Below are 9,397 nucleotides of genomic sequence, written 5' to 3'. Positions count from 1 at the left end.
GGCTCCCAGAACTGGATGCAGTACTCCAGCTGCGGCCTGACCAGTGCCGCATAGAGGGGGGGGATCACCTCCTTGGTCCTGCTTGAAATGCATCTGTGGATGCACGACAAGGTACAGTTGGCCTTCCTAGCCGCCTCCCCACACTGCCTAGCCATGTTGATCTTGGAGTCAATAATGACTCCAAGCTCCTTTTCCACCTCCGTGCTGACAAGAGGGGAGTTCCCCAGCCTGTAGGTATGGTGCCGGTTGTTCCTCCCCAGGTGCATCACCTTGCACTTGTCTGTGTTGAACCCCATCCTGTTCTCCTCCGCCCATCCTTGTAACCTGTCAAGGTCCGACTGTAGCCTGTTGCTCCCTTCTATTGTGCCCACATCCCCCCACATCTTGGTGTCATCAGCAAATTTGAACAGGGTGCTTTGCACCCCCTCATCCAAATCACTGATGAAGATGTTGAACAGGGCGGGCCCGAGGACCGAGCCCTGCGGGACCCCACTGCCCATGTCCTTCCAGGCCGAGAAGGACCCATCCACTACCACCCTCTGGGTGCGGCTCTCTAGCCAGTTGGCGACCCATTGGACTGTGTGGGTGTCTACGCCACAGTCCCCCAGTTTCCTAATGAGAACGGGGTGAGAGACAGTGTCGAAAGCCTTCCGGAAGTCCAGGAAGACTATATCCACTGCTACCCCTGCATCCAATGATTTAGTGACCTGATCGTAGAAGGCCACCAGGTTGGTCTGACATGACCTGCCGCTGATGAACCCGTGCTGGTTGCCCCTGAGCATGCATTTCCCTGCTGGCCCCTCCTGGATGTGTGCCAGAATAATTTTCTTGAACAGCTTGCCCAGGATCGAGGTAAGACTGACTGGCCTATAGTTTCCCGGGTCCTCCTTCCTCCCCTTTTTGAAGATGGGGACCACGTTGGCCCTCTTCCAGTCCTCCGGCACCTCTCCAGAGCACCACGAGTGCTCATAAAGCTGCGCCAGGGGACTCGCAATGACCCCGGCCAGTTCCTTTAGAACTCTAGGGTGGAGATCATCCGGACCGGCTGACTTAAAAACGTCCAGCCCCTCCAGCAGCTCCCTAACTAGATCCTCACTTACCCTGGGCTCAGGTGTGCCTCCCTCGGGGCCCGATGGGGGCCTAGCAGGGAGGTGGCAGTTCTGGTCCTTACTGAGGAAGACAGAGGCAAAGAAATCATTAAATACGTTGCTTTGTTGTCTGGCGTGACAACCAGATTCCCCGTCGCGTCCTGCAAGGGCCCCACATTACCCGGGGCCTTCTTTTTACTCCCTATGTATTTAAAAAAGGACTTCTTGTTGTCCTTAATCCGGGAAGCTAGTCCCAGTTCCATCTCTGCCTTGGCCTTCCTAACTACCCCCCTACACCCCCGAGCAACTGCCGAATAGTCCTCCTTGGTGATGACCCCTCCTTTCCATTGGGAGTAAGCCTCCTTTTTAGCAAGGAGACATTCCCGGATGTTTTTGGTGAGCCATGGCAGCTTGTATGCTCTCCTGCCCCCTTTGATCCTTGTCGGGACTACCTTCTTTTGGGCTTGGAGGATCGTCTCCTTTAGGATCACAGCTTTCTGTGATCCTAAAACACAGCCTGGAAATCTTTACAAGACAGCCTGAGGCATCCTTTGCATCCCAGGGCACCATGCTGTTTATAAACACAGCAGCAGCAAGTGGCTTTTCCAAGGGTGATTTAGATGAGAAGTGCGGGGAGGAAACAAGTCCGACCTCCAGCCTGGAGCCCAAGAGGGAAGTCAATTTGGCTCAGAGTCCCCTTGGAGGAAGCTCACCATTTTCTGCTTCTTATCTTTTCAGTGTTTTTCCAACTATTTCTTGAAAACTCAGTGTCCAAGTGTTAGGGGCAGGTTCAGGTTTGAAAACTGGAACCCATGGTCCCATTCTCCTGCATCTGTGAACAGTCCAGACCACTCTCTCTCTCTCTAACTGGTGCACAGAAGCAGCAGAGGAGCAGCGCACGCAGCATGACGACGCTCCCTGTACCACAACGTGCCACGTCTCCTCTTTTAAGGACAAGGAAGAGCGCTAACCTGCAGGCAGCTCCCATCCCAGCTGACAACATTGCTATGGCAACAGCACCGGTCTCCCTAGCAGCATCAGGAAAAATGTGGTGGAGAAAACAGGGAAGCGGAAGTTCAGCCCCCAGACTCTGGGAGCTCCAGCTCGTGCCAAGATCCAGAGAAGGGGCAAGGCCAATACTCAGGCTGCACGATCTTAACCACCCAACTGCCAGCTGCCAGCTCTCCCAGTGCCATCTCCATGTCCTAGCTTTGTTCTAGGCAGTCTTCTCCTTTGCTGTCTCCCTTCCCAGTTCACACTGGAATGCCTCGCTACAGGAGGAGCTGTGCTTCACAGATGGTACCTTTTAGAAAGAAGGGAATGCTTGATCCCAGGCAAGTGTTGTAGAAGAGCCTGGGAGAATTTAGTGCAGAGAACAGGCAGCTTTAGAAGGCTCCGGGCATGACAGTCCCACTCCACTGGCTCAACGGCCAACCTGGGTTTGCTCCTCAAGAACCGATCAGTCACCCTGAGGTTTGTGCTGGCACCAGGGCAATCTGCATCACAAATGAAAGCACTGGTTCACATCTGGGGGGACACAAGTTCCTCTCCAGCCAAGTAGCACGGTGATACAGTCACCACATAGGCACACCTGCACCCTTCTCACATCCATGGGGGTGGGGAGGCAGAGGCAAAATAGCTGCACTGCAGTGGCTGAAGAGCAACTCATTTTTAAAAGTCTGGGGCACCTCAATTGAAGGCAAGGAGAAAGCAAACAAATAAGGCACAACAAATAGGCCACAAGGAAGGAGAGAGACATAAGCACTGAGATGTGGTGACTGGCCTACCAGAAGCCTCTGCCATCCCTGGGCAGACTGTTAGCCGAACTGCAGCAGAAGCAGTCAGTCTCTCAGAAGCCAGGCCTGGATGTTAAGGGGCTCTGTAATCCAGCCCAAGAAATGAACAGCTGCAGGGTGGGATTCCACATGGGGACCATCTCATCAACAGGGCTGGCAAGGCCAGTGGAAGATACAGAAACCCCCACACCAGCACTAAGATGCACATACCAAGGCTGACTGCCCACACCAGCCCAGGATGACTTGCATCCTGCCCTCATGCCTTTGTTCAGCAGAGCAGCAGAGCAAAAGTCCATCCTGTTCTTGTCAGGCTGGGGCATGGGTGTCTGAGCTCACATGCACTCCTCATACCAGCAAACATAAGGCCTTTGCACTACTGCATGATGTAGAAAGACGGGGACACTGTCCATTTCCTGACCAGATCCACAACCACCTGTTTTGCAGAACCATCCTCTTGGTCCTGTAGTCAATCTCCAAGTGTAACCTAGGAGCACAAGCTTCTTTCCCAGTGAGCTGAGCAGACCAAGGGACAAGGCTGAGAAGCCAGGTGTCTATCCACCGCATTAGCAGGACAGCTGAGTGAGGGCTTCCTGGCTTAACGGCATAAAACACGTCACATTCTGACAGCATCTGGACCCAGCACCCCTCAGCAGAATCCAGCTAATGGCTCTACTGCAACAGGAATCTGATCTCCCACCTACTCCAGCTACCGTCAAACCAGGGCCAACCAGGAAGGGGTAGGACAACCACAGTGAGTTCTCATTCACCATTTGGCCTCTTAGTTCCCAGAGGGCCACAGATTTAAAAGGAACGTACACTTCCAGCTCATGTAGCACTGGGGAATGCTCAGAGGCAAGGAGCCAGATGGATCCTGTCTCTAACCCAGCCGTTCTGCCTGGGGCATGCCTCACCAGGAAGCTAGGATGGCAATGCATGGCCTAGTGTGGCTGTCCCATCTGGAGAACTCATCACAAGAACAACTAAACGTGACTGGTTCTGTGCAGCACAACAGAGCCCTGGGTCAGAACAGCGGCTGCGCAGAGAATGAATCTACTAACTCAGCTTTAGAGGCACTAACTACACGTGTGAAGCGTAAACCATTACTCGACTTAAAATCACCTCTCTTTGTTGCTGCCAAGTCCCACCCAGACTTCTTGTGTGGTTCTGGGGTCAGTAACACTAAAGCGATGGTAAGAAATGCAGCTCCACACTGGGGCTCTGCTGTAAGGCCATTCCCAGGTCCACACTGAACTCAGTGCAGCTCCTGAGAAATATGGCAGCTCTGCACGACACTGAATACTGACCTAGTGGCCATACCCCAAGGTATGTACGCAGCAGAGACCAACTCAAAGGGCAGACCTAACCTGGGCCTTGACTAAGTGCTGAAATGCTATACCCCTCTACTCTCAACAGGCCTGGGGGACAGAAGACCTGGCATGGCTACACTCTCTAGGAACATCCTGCTGGCTTCTGCGAGTGGAAGGGGAGCAACTCATTTGCCCACATATAACCTAGGTTCTTTCCTAACAAGGGCATCATGTACAGCTATAAATGACAGTTTAGCAATCAAACATCCCACCAGACCACGTGGCCCACAGGCAGCCTACCTGCGACTGGCGCACAAAGATGCCGTGATTCTCCTCGCAGGTGAAGTACTTCCTGCCCTGCACGCTGCCATCATTCTTGCCCTTAGCTTCATCCAAGATGACTCCAACCCACTTTCCAGTGGCAAACAAAGTGGCCCCAACATAAGCCACTGTTCCACGGTACCCCTTTCCAATGACTTCGACTCTGGAGCCCACTTTCAGGGGCTTGCCACTTGCTTCCACACTCATCCTGGTTCCAGTGCTTGATGCCTACAGAGACAGAAGGAGACAATAGGATTAGCAAGTTGATATACAAAGCTACTGTAAAATGGCAAGAGAAATGGTTTAGGGGGCTGAGCTCCCATTCTCCATGCGACTGCATGGAACAACAGGGCTTGATGCAATTTTAGCATCTTCCATTTGAGGGCTTGCTGCCAAGGCAAGTGGGAAGTAGGAAGTTGCTCAGGTGAACGGGCCAGTCCCCAGAAGTGTTATTCTTATTGTTCACTATTTTCAGGAGCAAAACTCACACACACAACCCACACCCACTATATCATATTTGGAAGGTCCACTGAGGCTTTGGAAGAGACTGACAGGAAGCCACAGGCATTAGGGGTGTCACCCCAAACACCTGGCACTGTTCAGCTTCTATCACCTCTGCAAGTACAAGGTGACTGTTTCAGAGGCTTTAACTGCAGCATTCCTGGGCAACAGCAAAAGGGACCCCTGCCATAAGGGCTGCTGAGCTCCTAAAGACCCCTCTCCAACAGCACTTTGCTTTCCTACACCTTTTCTAAGGGGAAAAAATGATCTCTCTAGGCTGAGAGTGAGAGCACCTATCTATCTCCACTGATTTATTAATGCACTCCAGAAGCAATCAGTGGGCCAGACCATCCAATTGCATTTCACCTGAACTCTACATCAGGATACAGAACAATCAGCAAATACAGGCCACATTAAACTCATGCTTTCGAGATAACACTCTCCTAAATGCACTGCAGCTTTTGAACTTGTCTTTTCAAGTGGTCTGTGTATTTAGGTACAATTAACCACAGTGAGAGGTTCACTTCTGGTGTAGAGGAGGGGAAAAGGCACCTTTATAGCAGATGCCTCCATTTGAAAGGAGGAAGTATAAAAACCGCCATTCCTCCATTTTTCTTTAAAAGCAAGCAAGCATTCCCAAAATCACTTGAAATCTCTGACAATGTATACCAGGACCTAAAGCTACTAAAACCTATTACAATCATTTACCTAAAAATGCTGCGTCAAATGAGTCTTCCTCAAAGTAATGCTTTTGTTTTTAATTAACTAGAGAAGCAGGAGGGAGCTGTCATTAACTTTTGAGGCCAACTCCAGCTTGATAAAGGTCACAATGTCATGTAGAGCACTGCCTGTATTTTCAGTCTTTAAAATGGAGCACGCGCTGGTATTTACACTGTCTAAATGTCAGTGCTTCCAGTTTCTGTATGCAGATAAGATCATGCTTAAATTACTTTTAGCTCTCAGTTTAAACAACAGGCACAGAGACTGTTTTCCATGCTTTAGGGTTGTTGGATGTAGCCATGTTGGTCTAAGGACATATGCAGACAAGATTCTTTGGGTAAATGTGATATCTTTTATTAGACCAACTAAATAGTTGGAAAAATTGTTCTCTGCAAGTTCCAAGGTACAAACACCCTTCTTCAAGCAGATGCTCCCTGTGCCTGAAGAAGGGTGTTTGTACCCAAAAGCTTGCAAAAAACATTTTTCCAACTATTTAGTTGGTCTTATAAAAGATACAACATTTACCCAAAGAATCTTGTCTTAGAATATATTTTCTACATTCAAAACTGAGAATCACAGAATCATACAAATGAAGGGCTGGAAGGGACCTCGAAAGATCAAGTCCAACCCCCTGCTCTGGGCAGGAATACTGCTGAGATCGAATGATCCCAGCAAGGTGTCTGTCCAGTCTCCTCTTGAAGACTTCCAAGGTTAGGGACTGCACCACCTCTGTGGGAAGTCTATTCCAGATCTCGGTCACCCGTACCGTAAAGAAGTCCTTCCTTACATCCAGCCTGAAACCATCCTCTGACAGTTTAGGGCCACTGCTCCTTGTCCTCCCCTGGGGTACCCTAGCAAACAGTTTTTCTCCCAGCTCCCAATATTCACCCCTTACATACTTACAGATGGCCACCAAGTCCCACCCCAGTCTCAGGTTGAACAGTCCCCGATCCCTTAATCTTTCCTCAGAAGGTTTGTCCTCCAGGCTCTTCATCATCCTTGTGGCCCTTCTCTGACCCTTGCAATATTCTCCACGTATATTTTTTTAAATGCGAGAGGAACTATCACTTCCTTAGCCCTGCTCGCAATGCATCAGCTAATGCATCCCAGTATGCTATGAGCTCTGTTGACTACAGCAATACACTGGCAGCTCCTGTTCATCCTGTGATCAACCATAACCCTGAGGTCCCTTTCAGCCATCGTGCTGACCAGGACATCTCCTCCTAACCTATATTCATGTCACTGGTTACTTCTCCCCAGATGAAGCACTCTGCATTTAACCTTACTGAACTGCATTTGGTTCTGCTCTGTCTACCTTTCCAGCTCGTGCAGGTCCAGTTGGATCCGCATCCTATCCCCTAGCATGACTGCTTTTCCCCATAGCTTGGTATTGTCTGCAAACTTGACCAGCATGCTGTCCACAGCCTCACCTAAATCATAGATAAAGATGCTGAACAGCATGGGGCCAAGAACTGAACCCTGAGGGAAACCACTGGCCACCTCCTGCCAAGATGCCACAGAAGCTGACTGGGGGCTGGGGGGAAAGGGGTAAAAGCAAAAAAGCCTGCTTTCTCCTTCCAATCTGTGAATAAAAGCCAGGCGGGAAAAGGACAAGATCTACGCATTCCAAACAGGACACCGGGCCTGGTTTCCCAAGGCACATTGGTACCCAACGATGCAGATAAGCGCATCTTTAGCTCCCAATTATCACAGTCCATCAATTTACCAATGACCTCTAATGCTTCTTAAGTATAAGAAAGAATTCCATTTCACAGGCAGAATAAATGAAGACACTCTGATACCCATTATCTTTAAGGCAGTTAAAATACTAAATTATTTTTAAGTGCTTTTATACATTGCAGCATTCATCCAAATATACCTGATAAATCCCTAGCAAAATATTGTTTAGCAAATAATCATTCATCAGTTTCTAATAAAATGGTACCAATTAAAAATCTTCATTAAAAAGTGCATTAAAGTGATGTAATTGCTTAAGCCAACAGTACCAGTACATCCCAGCACTGCTTTCTGCTACCCACCCTTGACGTCAAGGTTACATTTGGCTTGTACAATCACTGCCCCATACAGGTTTATAATGAGGGCCTGCTGGTAGAGTGAAGGCATCTTGCTACAGATCCAGAGACGTGACTTTGAGCCTTGCTGTGGATTCATACTTTAATTCACTCCCAGTTAACCCAGCCCCAAACTGATACCTGGACATCTGAGCTGAGAATCCAGAGGCAGCTGGACAGAAACCAGTATGCCTACACCATGCTAGCCTAAGGCCCTGCCAGGATTCGACGGATCTCTAACTATGGCCTTTGTTCTGCCAGTGAGTGAGAATGAACCCTTATAACACCAAGACAAAAGCAAGATTCAAGCCAATGATTTCAGTCAAGGTTTCCTGCTTGGGGATTTAAATGCCACTGCGATTTACATCCGTCTGCTTGTCTACTGGTTCAGTTCCTCTTCCAGCGGCCGTGGCCACCCCCATCTAGCTACGACCACCAGTTCTGCAAGATGTCACTTACTGAAAGCAGAATTCCAGCTCTATTAAACCCCCTGCCTGGTTGATAATGCTGCCATCATGTTTACCGGCTTCCACACAGTGTCTAGGACAGAGCAGAGTCTTAGGCATCTAGTAGCAATTTGATCAGAGAATTCATAATGCAATGGCTTACACACTGCTTCAGCTAATCCTTATCCCACATGGGTTATTCACAAAAATATTCTTTATTAAATAAGAAATGGCCATGGCAAGCAATGGAACGGATTACAATGGGAAATGCCTCCGTCCCCAACAGTTCCATAACCTGCAAGGTGTTGCAGACATATTTGATACTGCAGAGTCCACGTGACCTTCCCTCTAGCAGGGCGAAAGGCTTGTACCTGAAGCAGGCTTGCAGCTGACCCGAGGGCTCCTGGTCCACGCTGCACAGCACTTAGCCTTTCAGCCTGCATTCGCCAACAGAAACCGCACATCCCAGTTTAGGTCTATGCCTGCACCTGCTGGAGGAGGCTTCTCCAGCCACAAAACTGCTCAGCACGACCCACCCCAGCTAGGACACTAACAAGGCATGTAATGTATCATAACATGGCCCTGAATCCCGACAGGATCACGACAGCAGATTTCACAGCCCAAGCAAAGCCCCACTTCAGCCAGTCACGCTGCCTGAGGGCCCAGTTAGCAACGCCTCTGGCACCCTCAGCAGCCTTTGATTTTCTTAGCTGAAATCTGCAGCAGAAATGATGCAAAGCTACTAGTTCCTCCAAACTGGAAGCTGCAGTTAAAACAACCATCCTTCTGGAAGGACAGCGCAGCACACTGACAAGAGGTTCAGCTGAGGAGTTTGTGGTAAGCTCCTCTCCCCCCGACCCATGTGAAGATCCACAAAAAACAACAGGAGCGCAGACATAGAAATCACAGGAATTAAGGAGCCTGAAACCATCCTCTAACAGTTTATGGCCATTGCTCCTTGTCCTCCCCTGGGATGCTCCAACGAAGAGTTTTTCTCCCAGCTCCCAGTATTCACCCCTTACATACTCAGGGACAGTCACCAAGTCCCTCTCAGTCTTCTCTTCTCCAGGCTAAACAGTCCCAGATCCCTTAGTCTTTCCACATAAGGTTTGTCCTCCAGGCCCTTCAGCATTCTTGTGGCCCTTC

At 49.6% G+C, this 9,397-nt stretch overlaps 1 protein-coding gene across 1 annotated transcript in view; it reads right to left on the bottom strand.

The window, feature by feature from the left end:
- The window catches only part of LOC112548499 (dynactin subunit 1-like), a 17,586-nt gene extending 8,877 nt beyond the window's left edge, over window positions 1–8,709 (bottom strand). Inside the window, exons 1-2 of the mRNA XM_025194485.1 lie at window positions 8,623–8,709; window positions 4,492–4,740 (exon numbers count right to left, since the gene is read on the bottom strand). Of these exons, the coding sequence (XP_025050270.1) occupies window positions 4,492–4,740; window positions 8,623–8,694 (321 nt within the window). The 5' untranslated portion in view covers window positions 8,695–8,709. The remainder of the gene's footprint in view (window positions 1–4,491; window positions 4,741–8,622) is intronic.
- Window positions 8,710–9,397: the final 688 nt, after the last annotated feature.

The sequence above is a fragment of the Alligator sinensis genome, unplaced genomic scaffold (genome assembly GCF_000455745.1).
Source record: "Alligator sinensis unplaced genomic scaffold, ASM45574v1 scaffold1676_1, whole genome shotgun sequence".
NCBI classification, from domain to species: domain Eukaryota; kingdom Metazoa; phylum Chordata; order Crocodylia; family Alligatoridae; genus Alligator; species Alligator sinensis.
The sequence above is the reverse complement of the archived record's forward strand: the minus strand, read 5'-3'. Positions and strand labels throughout refer to the sequence as shown.